Below are 23133 nucleotides of genomic sequence, written 5' to 3' on the forward strand. Positions count from 1 at the left end.
GATCGCTGGTCAGGACCCTTTGAGGTGTTGGAGAAGAAGGGTAAGGCTACCTACTTGGTGGACCTGAAGACCCCTCGTCAGCCCCTGCGGGTGCTGCATGCCAACCGCCTCAAACCCCACCACGAGAGGCCCGAAGTCATCTTGATGATGGTGACTGACGGAGGAGAGGACGTGGAAAGCGAGCCTCTCCCTGATCTGTTTGCGTCTCAAGAGAAGGATGGGTCGGTGGAGGGAGTGATTCTCTCCCCATCTCTAACTCCTGAACAGCAGGAGGACTGTCGCCAGGTCCTGGGGCAGTACTCCTCGTTGTTCTCCCTTGTCCCGGGTAGGACTCACCTGTGCGTCCATGACGTGGACACAGGAGACAGCCCACCTGTGAAGTCCAAGATCTACCGGATGTCAGACAAGGTGAAGGCCAGCATTCATAGTGAAGTCACTAAGATGCTGGAGCTAGGAGTGATCGAACCTTCTAGCAGCCCCTGGTCCAGTCCGGTGGTGTTAGTACCAAAAGCTGCACCACCGGGTGCCCAACCAGAACTGAGGTTCTGTGTGGACTATCGGGGACTGAATTCAGTGACCAAAACTGATGCTCATCCGATCCCTAGGGCGGATGAATTGATTGACCGGCTGGGAGCTGCCCAATATCTAAGTACCTTTGACCTTACTTCAGGGTACTGGCAGATCTCTTTGACTGATGGAGCAAGGGAAAGGTCAGCCTTCTCCACGCCCAATGGCCACTACCAGTTCTGTGTGATGCCCTTTGGGCTCAAGAACGCACCTGCCACGTTTCAGCGCCTGGTAAACCAGATCCTCACCGGAATGGAGAGTTTCTCTGCTGCTTATCTGGATGACATAGCCGTCTTCAGTAACAGCTGGGAGGATCACTTGCGTCACCTGCAAGCTGTTCTCCAGGCCCTGAGACAAGCTGGATTGACGATCAAGGCCAGCAAGTGCCAGATCGGGCAGGGGTCGGTAGTGTACCTTGGACACTTGGTGGGTAGGGGAGCAGTGCAACCCCTCCAGGCGAAGATCGAGGCCATCATGGCCTGGAAACCCCCCAAGACACAGACTGAGGTCCGAGCATTTTTGGGCCTCACGGGATACTACCGTCGCTTCGTGAAGGGATACGGTACCATCGTAGCCCCCCTCACGGAGCTCACGTCCAAGAAACAACCTCGACGGGTAGTCTGGACGGAGGCTTGTCAGCAAGCCTTTGAGAAATTGAAGAAAGCCATGTGCGAGGCCCCGGTCTTAAGGGCCCCAGACTTTTCCAAGGAGTTCATTGTCCAGACAGATGCATCAGAACATGGCATTGGGGCAGTGTTATCGCAACTCAACGACGAGGGTCTGGATCAACCCGTGGTCTTCCTATCCCGGAGACTACTTCCCAGGGAACAGAAGTGGAGTGCAATAGAGCGTGAAGCCTTTGCAGTGGTATGGGCTCTGAAGAAGTTGCGGCCATACCTGTTTGGCTCGCACTTCCTAGTTCAGACCGACCACAGACCCCTTCGTTGGCTGATGCAAATGAAGGGGGAGAATCCCAAGTTGTTGAGGTGGTCTATTTCCCTACAGGGGATGGACTTTCAGGTGGAACATCGGCCTGGAGTGGACCACGCCAATGCAGACGGTCTCTCAAGGTATTTCCGCCTTAGTGATGAGAACTCCCAAGGGGTTGGGTAGCTCTCCCCACTTTCAGCTGGGGGGGACGCGTGTTAGACCTGTCAGCCCTTTGGGTGGTCCCTCCTCATCATTATTTATTTTGTCCCACTTTTGCCTCAAACCCTGTTTGAATTTTTCCTTTTTGGGAACCACCAGACTTTTTAGTGTTGCTGCAGATTCAGGGAGCCATTTTACCTACCCCTGAAACTTCTGTCTGAGGGCCTGAAGCACAAAATGGTGGCCACCTGTGACATCACCAGCATCCACTGGAACCTACTAGCACCTTCCAGAACATTCCAGAACCCTGTGACAGTTGGAGGCGGTTTAGAATGTTGGGAAGCTAAGAGAGGCAGTTGGAGCTAGCAGTTGGCACCTGACTGGTGAAGAGTGAGCAGCAAAAACGTGAAGGAGGAAGGAGTGAAGCAGCAGGGGTGGAAACTTGTGCCTGGAGTGGGGTCCATAAACCCACCCTTGATACTAGTCCCTACTGACGGAGCCCAGCCTAGAGCCCTGTGTGGGAAGAAGTCAGAAAAACCATCCTGAGGACCTGGACAGCAGGAACAGGCCTTAGAAACAAGAGAACAGCAAGATCCTGACCTGGAAGCTGGTTTCCCTGAAGTCCGACGTCGAGTAGCCTAAGACCTGGAGCCAGAGGTGGAGAAGCGGCGCTGACTGGAAAAGCAGACGTCGTACCCGGAGCCGCCAGAGGTCGAGAGAGGGCGCCGTCAGAGGTCGTGAGGAATACCAGAGGTCGAGGAGGAAGTCACCCGAGGTCGAGTGAGCGGCGTCATCGGAGGAGTGAAGTCCGCCCTCCGGAGTCGTCGGAGACCGAGGTGAAGGGTAACGGAGGTCGGGAGTGAGGATCGCACTCCGGAGTCGCCGGAACCTGTGAGAATCGTGCCGGAGGTCGGGAGTGGAGGTCGCACTCCGGAGTCGCCGGAAACCTGTGAGGAGCACCGGAGGTCGGGAGTGAGGATCGCACTCCGGAGCCGCCGGAAGTCGACAGCGAGGCAAGGCCGGCCGACGTCATCGAATCCGAGGTCGCCATCGGACCGGAGCCGCCCGAAGTCGACATCGAGTCAGACTGCCCGACGCCATCGAATCGGAGGTCGAGATCGAACCGAGGCCGCTGACATCGAGACCGGATCCGCCTACCGGCGTCGTCAATGAACTGACATTGTGCCGAGGCCGCCGACATCGAGCTGGAACCGCCTCACGGCATCGACCCGACTCCAGCGGCGTCGGAGCATCAGAAAAAGGGCAGTAAGTGGAGTAGAGGGCGCCTAAGGCCCTGTGGAGACCTGAGAGACTGCTCTAAGGGGCTAGGGAGGTGCTGGAAACAACCTGACTGTGCCAGGGGTGAACTGGGACTAATCTAGAGAAGTTGTGTGGAGAGAGAGAGCCAGGTCTCTGGTATTTCCCCCTTTATCTACCTCAGTTTAGGCCTCAGCCTTGACCAAGCCAGGGAGTAGACACCCCCAAGCCTTCCACATCCCCACAAGCTGTGCCTGGGCCAAATCAGCCCTTAGGAATCAAAAGTGATCTGATTCCATGAGTGTCACTGTCAGCTTTTAAGTATTTATTAGGGGCATTGTATTTATTGTATTTAACCTATTTATTGTTGCACTGTATTTATTGGTCTACAGTATTTATTGATGCACAATATTTATTGGTTACAGTATTTATTGCCTCAGAATATTTAATTGCCTGTCTGTATTGCACTTTTATTTATGCCTTCAGTATTTATGATCACCCCTATTTATTGAATCATTAAGCCAGTATTTATTTGTCCTGCACTTTCTAAAAAGGTTGTATATTGTGATTGTTATTTATTTTCTCCAATCAGCAACTAAGAGAAAAAGAAGATAAACAGATATTTTCATAATTTTTACGGTGTAGAGTCGTTTTTGGAACGGATGCACGCATGGTTATTGTTTGGGTATGTTGTATGCTTAGCACGGAGCCTAATTCCTGACCACTCGAGCCAAGCTACCACAGTGTGTCCGGAAGACCACCACCACCCCTTCTAGTGTGGGAGTGGTTTTCCAACACTAACACTGACCATTTAGCTTTGTAAGCAGTTAGGCTTTAGACTAACTTTTTTTTAACTGCCCTTCACTGTGCAGATTGTATTGTTCTAGCACCAAAAACATGTTATATCCTTTTCTGTGTTTCCCATTGACCATCTGAATAAGCAACATGGTAAATGAATGATACCCTGTAAACTGAAGCAAGACTTATTTCCTAATATTGAGAATGTTGCCCTTCATCTATCTGTGGATATAAAATGCATTCATACTTATTTGCATACTTTTAACACGTGGTATTTTAGCTTAATAATTGCTAAAAAGAGTTTGAGTTCTCCAGAGTAATTTAAACAGCCTCCTGTATTTTTGTTGTTATATAACATAAAGAACATCAACTGCACATTTTTAAAACAGGCAAAGTACAGCTATCTAGTAGGCACTAGGGGCATGATTTCAATGGTGCAGCAGGTGCAGTGACCCTTTCTTTACCTATTATTCCCATAGCTGCACAACTTTCAAGCCTACTTATCAGGTACATGTTTTATTTGTATCTTTGTCCTCCACAATTGACCTAATCTCCCCACTTTATAATACCACTAGTAATAGCACAATATATTGCCTTTTTGTACATAAGCAAGTCATAACACTTTAACAGACGTTCTGTTACTTATAGTGTACAGCTACTCAGGAAGATTCAACTTATAACAAAAAAAAGCATATTATTTATCAAATAGGCAAAACTTAATGCGTTTATTGATAGTTGTTTTTATTCAAATTACTTGAATTATTGCCTGATCATCTCAAGGAATGGAGTAACCAGTTTGTGATTTCCTCATTTATGATCGTTATATACACAACACTAATGTTTTTTACTCGTGTCCTTATAGAGAGACCACTTAAAGTTAGATGTTTTGTACAGATTCTCTAATTGGGAAAGACAATGATCGAAAATGAAACTTGTTCCTTACTTGTTCACTAATGCATTAATAACACAAGATAGGTTGTGTAGTTAGTACTCTGCAGATTTGCCCAGCCAATGGTACCAGGTAATGCCTGTGGGTAACTTAAGCTTAGAACACATCCCCCAGATACTTAGGTCCCAATTTCCTCATCTGTCTGAGTTGTTGAAGTATTGGCGAGACCTGGAGTGTCTAAACAACCTTTCTGAACCGGACACCTCTTAGCTCCAGAGCTGATACTTTCTGAGAGATTGATTGGAGGTGAAGTCTGTTTGTTAAGCTTAAGCTTTGGTGTGCATGGTTCACTGACAGAATATCGTTGACAAACATATTGTGTGGATAAAATATTGTGTCAAAATATTGAGTACCAAAATATTAATAAGGTAAGTGCAAATACGTAATTATAGATTTACTATTCTTAACTTCACATTTCTGTACCTTAAAGATATATATATTTTAAAGGTACATAGATGTGGAGTTATAAAGTTTGCTTACCCATAGAAACTTACCTTCACAATATTTCTGTCCTCTATAATCTTGACACGATATTTTGTCCACAGAATATTTTTTCCCAATATTTTGTTTAAACACCTGTGCACAGTGGATATATTCTGAGCCTCCCTTGACAGAACTCTCTGTATTTTGCGGACTTCCTTTTTACTCACACAACTGAGCTTTTTCAGGTGTCTCACTGAATTCTCAGAGCTCTTATTTCTTTCAAACCCCTGGTAAGATAAGACTGCGGACTGAACAGAGCCTGTAAAGTTGTGTTCTGAATGTGAGGTACAAGATAACATTTGCCATATCGTCTTTTGCGTGTCACTTCTCTACAGCAGAACATTTGTCAGAGAGGAAGATTAGCTTAAATTTCCAGCAGTGTCTGCCTCACAGGCTAACCTGCCTGTGCTGAATATTCAAAGGACACACTTCCTTTGAGAATTTGCCATTTTTACTCTCAAACATTAACATACATTACTCCTTCAGAACAACCCATACTGGGTACAATAAGGATTCTTACCCAAAACATGTGCACTTATTGCTGTCTTTGTTGACAGATTATTGCTACACATCCTAAGGGTCTTTGGCCATTTAAAATAAACATATTAAGATATTGAATATTCTACAAGTACATCAGCAATATCTTGCAGGACCAACACGCCTGCGCACTGTGCATGTGCTCCACCCATGCTGCATTCAGGTGGGAAACTGAATTCAAAGTATGCTTTTCAATTGAATCACATTTATTTAATACTTTGACTCTAGGTGTTCCTGTTCCCCTCCAGATACCCTAGTATCAAGGTGATAGAAGGCCCTCTGGAAGCTGAGGCTTCAGTTGGGGAGAATGGGAGCCCATAAGGAATTCCCCTGTGGAAATGTGTGGGCTTTTCCAAGCCAAACACATTTTCTGTTAATTGTCAATATCCTAATCCATATGCATATATTACAGTTGTGCTGATATATGTTGTAATTGGATTATCTCCTAATTCTAAAACTACATGGTAGATTGTTGGTTTGGGGCCTTATATTTGGCGACTTTTTTAGTTTGGACAATGGGTTCTCTCTTTTTTTAGGCACAGGAAATCATGAACATCCCTTGTCATCTCCGGAGATATGGCTGTTTCAGTTTGTGAGTCCATGCATTGGGTGGTGCTTTATAGCAGTGATTTTCTTATGTGAGATATGTGATGGCTCTCTTTGTTCTTTTATCATATATGCAACTTAGAGACTGTAAAAACTGATGAATGAAGCACTATATAAAAAAGGCATTATGACTATTATTAAGTGTAGCAGCTTTGCAACTCTTTAAATCAAAATTGCACTAAACATTTTCATACATGTTGCTCTTTTCTCGCTCTGGAATTTAAATGCAATTATTTTCCATTTTCATGTATTTCAGAACCAGAGAAAGCACCTGGAGAAGGTCCATGCTGTTATTGGAAACCAGACCTGTGACTTTGATTCTCTCATTTCGGCTTTATCTTATGCCTATTATCTAGATAAGGTAAGGCCTAATAGATGCTGATTTAGATGACAATGAAACTTTGCCCTAAATACTAATGTAAAATTCGATCAATTGTATGAAGAACAGTTAACCAAGTAGGTGCCTTTTTTTTTCCACACTCTGCAAATGTTTTTGTTTTTATAACTCAAACTTTTAAAGCACGAAATTAGTTTAGGAAAATACAAATAAAATAAAAAGAACAATGACATTCTTGCATAGGGAGGTTTCTGTGTGCACATGGGGTGGGGCATTGATTGATTACTTGCCTGGAACTACCATACCTTCTCAGCCAAGGAAATCCAATGATGCCACACCCTAAATAGAAGGAAGGGTGGCCGTGAATATGACCTAGAACCATCAGGTCAAGTGTTTACAACAGTGGAGGGGTCTGAGGCTCCGCCTTCGCAACCTCTGCACTTCTCCCCTACTTAAATGGGACAAGAGTACTGCAAGTTTGGCTACCGAGCATCTGATGATTTTTTAATGGACGCACTACATTCCACAAAACTCATAATAGCTGCTGCATGGAAATTGAGGATTAGATCACTAAATATATAAAATCACAAACAGTGTGAAAGAATACACTTTATATGAGATCAAGCAGGGCAAGAAAAACAAGAAATCAGTGTGCAAAATGTGCAAATCCGACTTTTTCTAACTTTGTAAAAAAAAATATAACTTCACAAACATGGTCAACTTGAGTCTGACCTAAAAATAACATCTACATTTTTTGCACAGCATTGCTCTTGTACAATTAAATTTGCTGGAAAAATATCCATTCTAAAAAAGAATTCTGGGAATTTCTCTACAGGTGAAACTGTGCCAGCCTTTAAGAGCAGAATTCTAATTGTGTAAGTTCTGGGTTTGAGAAACAAGGTGTTGCATAATTACACTGGACTGAAAGTTATTGTGGATACAGCCCCTTAAAACGTAGGCAAGAGCTAGTACCTACACATATTGTCTGAAGGATTGGAAGGCTTTTCCTAGGCCAACCTTCATACTGAGGTGACATGGACAAAGGTGTTTAGTGATCTGGACCACTGTCACATAGCATACACTGGCCCCTAATAGAGTGACTCTCTCTTCCAGGTCAGTACAAACAGTGTTTCCAGTCTTTGACCTTTGGGTGATAGCCTAATGCAGGCTGCATGTTGTAGTATTGTTTTGCTTCCATTGAACGAATTAGACCAGCACAGCTGAAATGTATGATTTGTAGGTGAAAAGTTCAGGACAGGAAGGTAGTGTCCATAATAACTCTTATTGAGGTGGTCACCGTTCCCCCTCAAAAACATATTGACAATTTGAAATCACTGCAGTAGAATTTCCCTGCATGTACAGAAACAGGACCACGTTTAGCTGGCACTAAAATGTCTCTATTAACTCCCAGTTAAATTCAGGATCAGAGTCAAAACACTATGCATTATGTACAAGATATTTGGGGGCAAAGGTTGAGTGCCTTCAAAAATTGACAATCCACTATTGTCTACCCAGAAACTTACAATCTTCCTTGGCTCATCCGATCCAATAACTTGCTGTTTAGAGACTAAGGGGCTCATTACGATGGCGGACGGACTGGCTCCGTCCGCCATGCATGCGGCAGTTCCGCATACCCTAATATGATAGGACCGCCACTGAGACGGTCTTGTACCACACCGTTAACATTACGACGGTGGAAGCTGACAGCAGCACCGCCGCAATGCCATAAAGAGCATGTTGTGCATTTCACTGCACTATGTGGCAGGCACACACTGTGCCTGCCACTTGGTGCAGTGAAATGTTGGGAGGTATCATGAGTACCCCCCCAGTGCACCCTCACCTTCCCCACCACAATGGGGGCCCGCAACAGGCCCCAAAACCAAACTCCGCCTACCTTTCAACGGTGGTTGCACTGCCGCGGAAAGGCAGGCTGGAGACCGCAACATAATTTGGCGGACGGTGCTTGCTAGGCACCGCCACCATTTTGTGGATGCAGACCGCTCCGTCGGGCAATCGTAATGATTGCCTTGGGCAGTTCCGTGGCAGATGGGCTTTACCTCCGCCGCGGTCTGAATCCCACCGCAATATGGCGGTGGGAAAATTGCGGTCCGCAGGGCTGGAGGACCTCACCGCCGGCTTGGTGGTGGCGGTCCTTCGCCATCATAATGAGCCCCTAAGGGCGCTATTTAAATGTTGACCGACGATCAGGGGGAAAGAGAAGATTACTTCGTTCCCTTGGTGGATGGACTGCCCACCAAATTTATACATTATCTCTAAGCTGGCGGTCAATTATAAAACATTGCCAGGAAGTGCCATCAGGGTGGTGACTGTCAATGCTCTTCGCTGTTTGGCGCTGAGCTCTGACTACATGATGGAGCCCTGAATCAAACAGTTTTCTTTTTTATTTTCAAAAAGAAAATCCCGAAACGGGCGAGTAATATCCCATGGCTACGGGGGCACTATTCCTTTTTTACTGTTTATTACCACCAGGATTTGCATGGCGGTGATGAACAGTAAAAAATGGTTTTATATCCGCTTATCCTACTTGAGTAGGTACGCATCTAGACATTTCTCTGCTGGTATTGGAACTGTGGTCTTTTTTTGCATTAATGCAATGGGTGCAATTTATACGTGCATTTATTAATTTCAGCATTTTTATCTGGAACTGTGTCTTATGAAATCAGTTAGTTGCACATATTGTTCAACGCTTTATATGAGAAACCTACAAAATTAACTCCCCAGTTGATCCAAATTGAGTTTCAAAAAGAGAACATAAGAGCATTCAGTTGTTCAGTCATCAGTGCAGTAGCCCCACAGCTATTTTAGAAAATGAATACATCCTACATTTCTCATTTCATTCTCTGAGACATATGCTGGTGAGAAGAGAACCAATTATTCAAAAAAGTGGTTGTTCTTAAAAGATAATTCGAACATAGAATCGAAGATTTTTGTAGTCAAGCAATAGTGAATGAAAATGATAACCTGCAAGTAGAAAGTGCATTTAGTTTTAAAAGTGTTGTGGACTCAGGGACAAAAAATACTCGGGCAGGACATTATTACAGAGAAATTCTGGAGGATGGGAGAAACACCTTTACAATTGACTTGTTCCCAATGAATTCGAAATATGGCAAAGGAAGGGGCCAATGGTCTAGGCGAGGCAGGGCATTCGTGTGATCATGTCGCTTTTACAGTCCCAACTGGTTGTTTCCCAGGTGGCTTGCTCCCCTCACAGATGCTTTTGACACACTTTGACCCGTCTGATTTGTGGGTCTCCACAGCACATAGACTGGGACTGTTTGGGTGGTATTTCTAAAAAGGAAAAATTATGAAATCTTAGTAAGGGTAAGTATGTTGAAAATGAGGATGGATCAACATGAGCCACTTAAGAAAATAACACAAAGGACTGTGGTGAATGTAGTGGCGACGGCGGGTACGCCTATGCCACGATGTGTAAAAAGAAAAAAGTATGTGTTGCATTTAGCCATCCCTGGACACGTGTTTTGAGGTAGTTGCCTCTCGTCAGCAGGGAGCAGGACAATGTAAAGGGGTGCCGAGTGGACTGCCAAAATGTAATTAAAACAGGTCAATGGCTAAATGCAACACATACTGTTTTCCTTTTACACATCGTGGCATAGGCGTAACCGCCGTCGCCACTACATTCACCACAGTCCTTTGGGGCAACTTGCTGGTGTGACGAGCAGTGTGCGACCAACTTGTGTTCAAAATACTCTAGAAGCTGGCAGGATTATTTGGCTGAGTGTCTCCTAAAATTTGATTGTCCCAAATTGGAAGACGAAACAAGGAGTAAAATGGATTATAAAAAAATAATTAACTCAACCGTCGCCTTGCTGTCAGAATTGTTGGATAAATATGAGTTGAGAAAAAAAAAAACACTTTTGGTCTATTGCCAATTGCTTCGACAAAATGATGGCCCAACCTTATTTACTTTTTTATCATCAAAAACCCTTAATTAAGAAGAAATTTATGTTATTAAGGTTTGGAATTTATCCAACCAAAGATGGAACCCCTAAATGGGAGTCCAAATGTGCATCGAATATTTGTCGGCTTTGTGGGCAGTATGACGAAACCTTGATGCATATGGTAACACTGTGCCCAAAAATGATGAAGGAACGGAAAATTATTTTAAAACCTATTTTTTAAAAAATGGGACTTAGGACTTGTAGATCGGCATTAATATTTTGCCTAAGTGGTGTCAATGTTTATTTAATTCACCAATTTGTAAAATTTATGTTTATAGTAGAAAAGAAATTATGTAAGGTTGACACCCAAAGTAAATGTTAAATTTGTTAAGACTGTGAATTATTGATGTTGTTGCTTTTAAGGTGATGATGAATTCATTTTATGGCACTTTTTAATTGTTTGCTTTCATAGTACTATTTTAAGATAATGTATTAATTGTCTGTTTTTAGAGTACTATTCTTAGATGATGTTCCATTTATAATGTTTATTTTTACCAAATGGCACACGTGCACTTTATCCCTGAAAACTGTCAAGTCCTGTAAACTATTTTAAAAATTGAATTAATAATTTTGGATTATCTCGAACTGGAAAAAGTGAATTGATTGTGGTTAATTTTATGCATTGTATCCAGGAATGTTCAATTAGGTAAAGTGTGTGGTTTGTATTTATTTTTGTCCTTTTTCGTAATGGTTTTAATTAATCAACAAATAAATAAATCAATCAGTGTAAAAAACAGTTGTGTTTTTTATCCAGGGGATGCCACACCACACCACTAAAGAAATATATGCAAATTCACAAAATGCGAGTGTGTGATAATGAAAGCCATGTACGAGGCATACAAGTAAATGAATGAAATGTTCCTCAAAGCTGTTTTAATGTTATGTTTGCAAACGTTTTCTCAAATCTAAACATGTTAACGAACATAAGAACACCAGTGAAGGAAAATACACTAAACTTCTAAATTATAAAAAAAATACTAGCCGAGGCCTGACAGCTATGAGCTGGATAGTGTTTTCGAGACTGTTTGTAAATAGTAAAGAAAGATCTTCTCTTCAATGTTTGTGAGCATAAGAACATGCACAAAAACGCCAACCATGTTCAACCTACAGTATGTGAGTTGAGTTAAAGATCCTGTAACCCAATAGGACTAATTCACAATTCACAAATTACTGCTGTAATACTACTTCATGTTATCAGAAATGGCATTGTAATACGGCCCCAAAAGCTCTAAAACAATAAAATTTGGGTAATAGTCATACATAGTTAGTGCAAACAGAAAGCAGTTTCATTGATAGAGCTCGATATTTCAGGGCCAGTTCACAAAAACATTTACGAGCGGGTGAATCAGTACTTCTGTAGTACTGATTCAAGTGCTCATAAATGCCTTCCTGGATTGGTCGGATTGTCATAAACTTGTTCTAGATCATAGTGGGCCAGATGTACGACCATGCCATTTTGCCAGTCGCAAATTGCGTCGAATTGCGACTCGCAATTGGCGACTCGTAAAATGAAATGTACACTGGTGTCTCAGACACTGTTTGCGATTCCTAATGGGATCACAAATTGCATGCCTCATTAATATTCATGAGGCAGGTGCAATTTGCGACCCCATTGGGAATGGCTAGCACTCCCAGGGATGGTGGCCTGCTGGGGGTCAGCAGACCTCCATGTCTGTGACTGCTTTATTTAATAAAGCAGTTTTTTTTTTAATGCAGCCCGTTTTCCGTAAAGGAAAACAGGAATGCATTTGAAAAACGAAAAATGTAAGTTTTCCGTTTCTTTTTTTAAGGGCAGGCAGTGGTCGACTACTGCCTGCTCTTAAAAAATATTTTTGCACCCATTCACAAAGATGAAGGGGTCCCCTGGGAACCCCTTCCCGTTTGCAAGTGGCTTACCACCTACAAAACAATCAAACATTGCTGTTAGACTCGCTATTAGAAAGGGACGCCCTTGGCACGCTCCTTCCTAATAGCGAGTCGCAAACCATATTTTGTGAGTCAGTAATAGGTTACCGACTCACAAAATATGGTTTGTATATGGGGCAGACCAATTTTGCGGTCACAAACGGACCGAATTCCCATTTGCGACCGCAAAAAACTATTGTACATCTGCCCCAGAATATATTGAACAGTTCATTTAAATAAATGTTCTGAAACCTATTGCGGGTTACCGACTATTCAAACTCCAAAGTTATTGGCCTGTTAAACATGTTGACAGGTTTTTGTGGATAAATAAAAATCACTATGGTTGGTTTTTTAAACTGGACACATTATTTGAGATTTCTGGAATGCAGAAGTTAAAAGCCATTAAAATGTTTTCTTATCCACAAAAATATTTTTCCGAAAATCACTTAAAATTAGATTATCTAGCATGTTTTTGATGCTGATATGAGTTCTCTAACTGAAAAAAGGTTTTTGATCAGTTTGTAGGTGCTCCAATCAAACCACAATCATGTTGGGAGAAAGTTTGTTGTTAGGTTTAAGAGCAGACTGCAGTTCTGGAACACAATTTAAATTCCTATATTCTGAACATGCAATCATTTCACCTAATTTCCATTGTTGGACATTTCTGGCATCAGCATTTTATAACCAGTTGGTTCCTTTCCCAGATTTGTTCTTTACTCATAAGACTCCCCCTTGTATATTTCTCCTGATATGTCATCAGCCAGATTCTCATGCTCTAATGTCCATGTAAGAATTAGCGCTAAATGTGCACTGGGGGTAGGGTTTTTCTCCAATTTACTACCAGCATTTAGCGCTACTTTCTTTGTGCAAAATGCACCCTTGTGTCCAAAATGGATGGGATGATGCATTTTGCACTAAGATATAAGTGCTAAATGCAACATGACATAAAAAGCAGTGAGGGCAGCCACTCAAAGGGGTATATTCACAAGAACATGTGATAACTACCGCAAGAGTAGCCTAACGCAACTCTCAACATCGCAGCCCAACGTGGGAAAACAACCAAAGCATGTAGCAACATGGATGCAACCTGACCCAACACAGAGGCCAAAGCGAACCTCACAACCCCCACAGACCACCAGCAAGGAACAATGGGGTCGGGGAATGCCAAGGAGAAGAGGAAGAGGAAGACGGGGTGCAGACCACAGGAAAACAAGACCAGCGTCACAGAGGCGAAAGAACACTACCCAGCAACTAACCCACAAGCAGACCACCTGGAATGCAGACGGAGTGGCGAGGAGGCCAATCCAGGAGGCCAAGAGGTGCCGGCATGACGTGACAACCGAAACCAGGCACAAACCCACTGCCAACAGGAAGGCAGCAATGGCAACAGGAGGTGGCAGTCCTGCGCCACAGGAGGAGCTGGAGGAAACCGAGGCCACAGTCATCAGTGTGGAGACGGTGCAAGGAGAAGGGAGTACGGACACAGCTCGAGAGGACCTGACACAGCATCAACAAGGAGAGTAACCAACAGGGACTGGGGGGCAGGGGGAGATGGGCACAATGGCACACATGCACAACGAGGCATAGCACACTGCACACCCACAATCACCGAGGATCATGTCCCTGATCCCCTTGGCACACTGCAGCACACACACATAGCAAGAACAGCACACCCACATTGACGACAACGCGGTACAATGCTCATAACCGATACTGCAGAACAGAGGACTGGCTCCGCACATGCACAGAAACATGCATACTACATCTGACAGAGCAGGAAACTGTGAAATGGAAATGTCCTCGTACGACCTCACATCCGTCATGAAGTCCAAATGTACACTGTCCCGCATCAGAATTCAGCACCTCACGAACAGTCACAATGTACATTGTCATACAGTCTGCATGAAGACCAGTGCGCAAAAATACATGTCAACACAATGTCAACATGCATCTCCCCTTCACATTGCAGAGGGGCACACAACACCTCCAGCAGAGCACACAAGACAACACATCTGTGGTGCCAGAGAGGACCACCACACCTTCGACACCGACACCCTACAACAGCCCATGGACATCCCACGCAACCCACCACCAGGACCCGGGCAGCCAAGATACTCAGAGGAGGACATAGAGCCTACAACAGACCACACAGCAGGAAGCACCACAAGCACAGCTGGCTCACGACACTTCACCCACCCACACATGGTACCCTGTTGCCATGTGTCAGCACACCTAAAGGAGGTGGCCGAACAGGCAAAGTTGGGGTCCGAACCCATGGAAGGCAAACTAGACCACATACGTTGGTGTCCATTACACTTCAGGGAACACCCACACCCCACATAGGAAACCCACACAGCCATAGAGACACATGCAGATGCACATTCACAGTACAGAACCATGCCCAGGGGCACGCAAATAGCAGTCACACACCCACGTCGGCTGTACTTACGACGGCCCAGCCCACTCCCCTTACGAATTGAGTGGGTGAAGACAAAACTACATGTCCAAGCTCCTGTGGTGACATGTCTGCATCCGCTGTACACAGCACAATGTAATGTCGTAGGGCCCTCATGCATACAACAAGACCACAGGGACACACGCAGATATCATGTTGAACTGGCTACAGGCACGTGCGCCAGGCCCCTTTATTGGCAAGGCCACATGTACAGTGATGCCTGTGCTGGATGTGTGTGTAAGCCAGCAGTGCTTGGTGCTGGCAACCACTTGAACAGTGGACACCAGTGCAACGGGAAATGAAAACACCTGCATAACAGAGTCAGCTGCTGAGCAACATGGACGGAGACGGAGAAAGTCCCGAGGACACACAACATGCAAACAGAAATGTCCGTGAGTTGCAATGCACTGTGGTCGGGGCACTGGAGATGAGCGCGGTCATGTGAAGAAAAAGTCTTGGATTGTTTCCCTTCGAGATATTCCTGATGCAGATGCAGTGTGGTGTGTGAGACCTGCATCAGCTTCCTCAACAACGTCCCAGGTCTCCCACACTGCTTGAGATGACATTGCTGCGCAGCCTCTCCACAGCACAAAACACAATCAGTAACGGACGATGGTTTGCGGGGCACTGAGTCAGTGGCACCTGGAGTTCTGAGCAGGGTATCAGTCTGATGACGGCATCCACGACAGGTGTTTTGCAACTCCGTAGGTTTGTCAGGACCACTCTTTCGACTCTGGCAGATGGTGGTTGGAGGTTGTTCTGGCGGAGGTGGCGTGTGCCTCCTGCGGTGATGTGACGTCCGGGCCGGTCAGGACTCAATTTGATATGTGAGCCCTGGTGGTCCGCAGTTGAGACCTGATTCAGCGGACAGCGCAGGGCCACATGCACATGGCGTCGATGACCCCAGGACCACCATCACAGAGGTCGTCCAATATTCATTCAGACAGGGTCCCTGACGTGAGCTGCACAGAGTTAGTGGCCCCGGATGCACAGCGGCCGGCACCCTGCCACGGAACGGTGACTTGCGGTCAGATGGGTCATGCGATCTGAGCGGGTCCTCATCAATGTCCAAGGTGTATGTTGTGGAGTGTAGCGGAGCACAGTGGAAGGTGTCCTCCAGGGCTAGAGGGGAAAGATCTGATGTTATCCGGAAGCAGCAAATGATGGAGTGGAATGGCACGGCTTCGTTTTCAACACAAAGTCAGTATCATCACCATGATGGCGACAAAAACCCCAAGTCCATGGACTCAGTCGCCCCCAAAGTCCAACCAGAAAGTGACCATGGGTCTCGGGGAATAGACATCTTGGCACCGGGGCTGAAAGGGGATGCAGTCTGCGATGAGGCCTGTACAATGACATGAAGTCTTCCATAAACAAATCGAGGCTGAATTCGAAGGTGTGTGTGACCTATTCGACCGCAGTGTAGGCCGGGGGCAGCGGTCAGCAAGGGCCCACAGCCAGCTGTCGTTGGCTCGCGATGCACAGAGTTAGTGGCAACAATGGCAGTTGTCGGTAGTGTTCGATCACCTCCGTAACGATGATCCTATTCCCTCTGGGCTGCAACGCGTCATCCTCTCACGCCTCTCCTTGCGTGCAAAGATATGTAATCTGCCGTTGAACAATCGAAGTTCAGTTCCAATACTGTGACCTACTCATGCGCAGCGTAGGCCGAGGGCAATAGTCCGCGAAGGCCCACAGACATGTGTGGTTGTGATGCTATGCACGGAGTTGGTTACAACAAACAAATGGTGGACGGAATGCTGACAATGCAGACATTCTCCCCCAGTCAAGAGATCTGGGTTAAATCCATCGTTATTTTGCCCACTACGGCACCCCAGTTCAGACATGGCCATATGCAAATCAGTCTTGACCCTGTGCCTCATGGGAACAGTCCAGCCCGAACTGCCAAGCCATGTCTTCCCTGGACCGGAATCAAGCATCCTAGGACCGGTTTCTGGCTATCAGCCGTCATCAGCCAGGATAGCTTGACTCCAGTGGCGTAGTGAGCACGGGTCCCACGTCTGGGAATACCCATCCCACTTAGGGCGAAAAGCGTTACAACAAACAAATGATGGACGGAATGCTGACAATGCAGACATTCTCCCCCAGTCAAGAGATCTGGGTTAAATCCATCGTTCTTTTGCCCACTACGCCACCCCAGTTCAGACATGGCCATATGCAAATCAGTCTTGACCCTGTGCCTCATGGGAACAGTCCAGCCCGAACTGCCAAGCCATGTCTTCCCTGGACCGGAATCAAGCATCCTAGGACCGGTTTCTGGCTATCAGCCGTCATCAGCCAGGATAGCTTGTCTCCAGTGGCGTAGTGAGCACGGGTCCCACGTCTGGGAATACCTATCCCACGTAGGGCGAAAAGCGTTACAACAAACAAATGATGGATGGAATGCTGACAATGCAGACATTCTCCACCCAGTCAAGAGATCTGGGTTAAATCCATCGTTCTTTTGCCCACTACGCCACCCCAGTTCAGACATGGCCATATGCAAATCAGTCTTGACCCTGTGCCTCATGGGAACAGTCCAGCCCGAACTGCCAAGCCATGTCTTCCCTGGACCGGAATCAAGCATCCTAGGACCGGTTTCTGGCTATCAGCCGTCATCAGCCAGGATAGCTTGACTCCAGTGGCGTAGTGAGCACGGGTCCCACGTCTGAGAATACCCATCCCACTTAGGGCGAAAAGCGTTACAACAAACAAATGATGGACGGAATGCTGACAATGCAGACATTCTCCCCCAGTCAAGAGATCTGGGTTAAATCCATCGTTCTTTTGCTCACTACGCCACCCCAGTTCAGACATGGCCATATGCAAATCAGTCTTGACCCTGTGCCTCATGGGAACAGTCCAGCCCGAACTGCCAAGCCATGTCTTCCCTGGACCGGAATCAAGCATCCTAGGACCGGTTTCTGGCTATCAGCCGTCATCAGCCATGATAGCTTGACTCCAGTGGCGTAGTGAGCACGGGTCCCACGTCTGGGAATACCCATCCCACTTAGGGCGAAAAGCGTTACAACAAACAAATGATGGACGGAATGCTGACAATGCAGACATTCTCCCCCAGTCAAGAGATCTGGGTTAAATCCATCGTTCTTTTGCCCACTACGCAACCCCAGTTCAGACATGGCCATATGCAAATCAGTCTTGACCCTGTGCCTCATGGGAACAGTCCAGCCCGAACTGCCAAGCCATGTCTTCCCTGGACCGGAATCAAGCATCCTAGGACCGGTTTCTGGCTATCAGCCGTCATCAGCCAGGATAGCTTGACTCCAGTGGCGTAGTGAGCACGGGTCCCACGTCTGGGAATACCCATCCCACTTAGGGCGAAAAGCGTTACAACAAACAAATGATGGACGGAATGCTGACAATACAGACATTCTCCCCCAGTCAAGAGATCTGGGTTAAATCCATTGTTCTTTTGCCCACTACGCCACCCCAGTTCAGACATGGCCATATGCAAATCAGTCTTGACCCTGTGCCTCATGGGAACAGTCCAGCCCGAACTTCCAAGCCATGTCTTCCCTGGACCGGAATCAAGCATCCTAGGACCGGTTTCTGGCTATCAGCCGTCATCAGCCAGGATAGCTTTACTCCAGTGGCGTAGTGAGCACGGGTCCCACGTTTGGGAATACCCATCCCACTTAGGGCGAAAAGCGTTACAACAAACAAATGATGGACGGAATGCTGACAATGCAGACATTCTCCCACAGTCAAGAGATCTGGGTTAAATCCATCGTTCTTTTGCCCACTACGCCACCCCAGTTCAGACATGGCCATATGCAAATCAGTCTTGACCCTGTGCCTCATGGGAACAGTCCAGCCCGAACTGCCAAGCCATGTCTTCCCTGGACCGGAATCAAGCATCCTAGGACCGGTTTCTGGCTATCAGCCGTCATCAGCCAGGATAGCTTGACTCCAGTGGCGTAGTGAGCACGGGTCCCACGTCTGGGAATACCCATCCCACTTAGGGCGAAAAGCGTTACAACAAACAAATGATGGACGGAATGCTGACAATGCAGACATTCTCCCCCAGTCAAGAGATCTGGGTTAAATCCATCGTTCTTTTGCCCACTACGCCACCCCAGTTCAGACATGGCCATATGCAAATCAGTCTTGACCCTGTGCCTCATGGGAACAGTCCAGCCCGAATTGCATTTGTCACCCTGAGTGGGACGGGTATGCCTAAACGTAGGTCCCGTGCTCTCCATGCCACTGGAATCAAGCTATCCTGGCTGAAGAGGGGTGAAACCCCGAAATGGTCCTAGGATGCTTGTTTCCAGTCCAGTGAGGACCTGGCTTGGCAGTTCGGGCTGGACCGTTCCCATGAGGCACAGGGTCAAGACTGATTTGCATATGGCTGGGTTCAAACTGGAATGGCATGGTGAGCAAAAAAACGATGGATTTAGGCCCAGATCTCTGTACTGGGGTGAATGTATGACATTGTTCTGCATTCTGTCCATCAACTGTTATTTTTGCATTTGTCACCCCGAGTGGGACGGGTATGCCTAAACGTAGGTCCCGTGCTCTCCATGCCACTGGAATCAAGCTATCCTGGCTGAAGAGGGGTGAAACCCCGAAACCGGTCCTAGGATGCTTGTTTCCAGTCCAGGGAGGACCTGGCTTGGCAGTTCGGGCTGGACCGTTCCCATGAGGCACAGGGTCAAGACTGATTTGCATATGGCTGGGTTCAAACTGGAATGGCATGGTGAGCAAAAAAACGATGGATTTAGGCCCAGATCTCTGTACTGGGGTGAATGTATGACATTGTTCTGCATTCTGTCCATCAACTGTTATTTTTGCATTTGTCACCCCGAGTGGGACGGGTATGCCTAAACGTAGGTCCCGTGCTCTCCATGCCACTGGAATCAAGCTATCCTGGCTGAAGAGGGGTGAAACCCCGAAACCGGTCCTAGGATGCTTGTTTCCAGTCCAGGGAGGACCTGGCTTGGCAGTTCGGGCTGGACCGTTCCCATGAGGCACAGGGTCAAGACTGATTTGCATATGGCTGGGTTCAAACTTGAATTGCATGGTGAGCAAAAAAACGATGGATTTAGGCCCAGATCTCTGTACTGGGGTGAATGTATGACATTGTTCTGCATTCTGTCCATCAACTGTTATTTTTGCATTTGTCACCCCGAGTGGGACGTGTATGCCTAAACGTAGGTCCCGTGCTCTCCATGCCACTGGAATCAAGCTATCCTGGCTGAAGAGGGGTGAAACCCCGAAACCGGTCCTAGGATGCTTGTTTCCAGTCCAGGGAGGACCTGGCTTGGCAGTTCGGCCTGGACCGTTCCCATGAGGCACAGGGTCAAGACTGATTTGCATATGGCTGGGTTCAAACTGGAATGGCACGGTGAGCAAAAAAACGATGGATTTAGGCCCAGATCTCTGTACTGGGGTGAATGTATGACATTGTTCTGCATTCTGTCCATCAACTGTTATTTTTGCATTTGTCACCCCGAGTGGGACGGGTATGCCTAAACGTAGGTCCTGTGCTCTCCATGCCACTGGAATCAAGCTATCCTGGCTGAAGAGCGGTGAAACCCCGAAACCGGTCCTAGGATGCTTGTTTCCAGTCCAGGGAGGATCTGGCTTGGCAGTTTGGGCTGGACCGTTCCCATGAGGCACAGGGTCAAGACTGATTTGCATATGGCTGGGTTCAAACTTGAATTGCATGGTGAGCAAAAAAACGATGGATTTAGGCCCAGATCTCTGTACTGGGGTGAATGTATGACATTGTTCTGCATTCTGTCCATCAACTGTTATTTTTGCATTTGTCACCCCGAGTGGGACGTGTATGCCTAAACGTAGGTCCCGTGCTCTCCATGCCACTGGAATCAAGCTATCCTGGCTGAAGAGGGGTGAAACCCCGAAACCGGTCCTAGGATGCTTGTTTCCAGTCCAGGGAGGACCTGGCTTGGCAGTTCGGGCTGGACCGTTCCCATGAGGCACAGGGTCAAGACTGATTTGCATATGGCTGGGTTCAAACTGGAATGGCATGGTGAGCAAAAAAACGATGGATTTAGGCCCAGATCTCTGTACTGGGGTGAATGTATGACATTGTTCTGCATTCTGTCCATCAACTGTTATTTTTGCATTTGTCACCCCGAGTGGGACGGGTATGCCTAAACGTAGGTCCCGTGCTCTCCATGCCACTGGAATCAAGCTATCCTGGCTGAAGAGGGGTGAAACCCCAAAACCGGTCCTAGGATGCTTGTTTCCAGTCCAGGGAGGACCTGGCTTGGCAGTTCGGGCTGGACCGTTCCCATGAGGCACAGGGTCATGACTGATTTGCATATGGCTGGGTTCAAACTGGAATGGCATGGTGAGCAAAAAAACGATGGATTTAGGCCCAGATCTCTGTACTGGGGTGAATGTATGACATTGTTCTGCATTCTGTCCATCAACTGTTATTTTTGCATTTGTCACCCCGAGTGGGACGGGTATGCCTAAACGTAGGTCCCGTGCTCTCCATGCCACTGGAATCAAGCTATCCTGGCTGAAGAGGGGTGAAACCCCGAAACCGGTCCTAGGATGCTTGTTTCCAGTCCAGGGAGGACCTGGCTTGGCAGTTCGGGCTGGACCGTTCCCATGAGGCACAGGGTCAAGACTGATTTGCATATGGCTGGGTTCAAACTGGAATGGCATGGTGAGCAAAAAAACGATGGATTTAGGCCCAGATCTCTGTACTGCGGTGAATGTATGACATTGTTCTGCATTCTGTCCATCAACTGTTATTTTTGCATTTGTCACCCCGAGTGGGACGGGTATGCCTAAACGTAGGTCCCGTGCTCTCCATGCCACTGGAATCAAGCTATCCTGGCTGAAGAGGGGTGAAACCCCGAAACCGGTCCTAGGATGCTTGTTTCCAGTCCAGGGAGGACCTGGCTTGGCAGTTCGGGCTGGACCGTTCCCATGAGGCACAGGGTCAAGACTGATTTGCATATGGCTGGGTTCAAACTGGAATGGCATGGTGAGCAAAAAAACGATGGATTTAGGCCCAGATCTCTGTACTGGGGTGAATGTATGACATTGTTCTGCATTCTGTCCATCAACTGTTATTTTTGCATTTGTCACCCCGAGTGGGACGGGTATGCCTAAACGTAGGTCCCGTGCTCTCCATGCCACTGGAATCAAGCTATTCTGGCTGAAGAGGGGTGAAACCCCGAAACCGGTCCTAGGATGCTTGTTTCCAGTCCAGGGAGGACCTGGCTTGGCAGTTCGGGCTGGACCGTTCCCATGAGGCACAGGGTCAAGACTGATTTGCATATGGCTGGGTTCAAACTGGAATGGCATGGTGAGCAAAAAAACGATGGATTTAGGCCCAGATCTCTGTACTGCGGTGAATGTATGACATTGTTCTGCATCCTGTCCATCAACTGTTATTTTTGCATTTGTCACCCCGAGTGGGACGGGTATGCCTAAACGTAGGTCCCGTGCTCTCCATGCCACTGGAATCAAGCTATCCTGGCTGAAGAGGGGTGAAACCCCGAAACCGGTCCTAGGATGCTTGTTTCCTGTCCAGGGAGGACCTGGCTTGGCAGTTCGGGCTGGACCGTTCCCATGAGGCACAGGGTCAAGACTGATTTGCATATGGCTGGGTTCAAACTGGAATGGTATGGTGAGCAAAAAAACGATGGATTTAGGCCCAGATCTCTGGACTGGGGTGAATGTATGACATTGTTCTGCATTCTGTCCATCAACTGTTATTTTTGCATGCACAGAGTTGGTGGCACCACGTCGAAGGGAGTACACTGATGTAAACTCTGCAATGAACATATGTACTCTGCCATCGTGTAATCAAGAATCAGTTGCAAATTTGTGACCTACTTGACCGTAGTGTAGGCCGGAGGCGGCAGTAGAGTACGTCAATGAGAAAGGTCTAATGCGGGCCTGTGTCGTGGAGGCTGTGATGGTCTGAGAGACTGCCAAGGACGCGGCACTCGGGCTTGGAGCTTGCACAGGCATGTGGTGGGCCCTCCTTGACACACGCCGGTGTCGGAAGGTGATCAGTGTGGCCTGGCTGCGCAGGGGCGGGCCTGACGGCTTTGGGTTCGAGCGGGCAGGGGTACGGCAGGCGCACAGGAGCGCAGGCAACTCCACTCACGAGGACGGCGTCGGCCTCGTAGCGTGGTGAGTGGCGCTGCCCTGGCAG

The 23133-nt window shown here is 47.0% G+C and overlaps 1 protein-coding gene across 1 annotated transcript in view; it reads left to right on the forward strand.

Annotated features, from left to right (window-relative positions):
• LOC146866111 (protein prune homolog 2-like) overlaps positions 1–23133 on the forward strand; it is a 1273164-nt gene that overhangs the window by 214776 nt on the left and 1035255 nt on the right. Inside the window, exon 2 of the mRNA XM_085633391.1 lies at positions 6543–6647. Within this exon, the coding sequence (XP_085489517.1) occupies positions 6543–6647 (105 nt within the window). The remainder of the gene's footprint in view (positions 1–6542; positions 6648–23133) is intronic.

This window comes from Triturus cristatus, chromosome 2_1 (genome assembly GCF_964204655.1).
Source record: "Triturus cristatus chromosome 2_1, aTriCri1.1, whole genome shotgun sequence".
Taxonomy (NCBI): domain Eukaryota; kingdom Metazoa; phylum Chordata; class Amphibia; order Caudata; family Salamandridae; genus Triturus; species Triturus cristatus.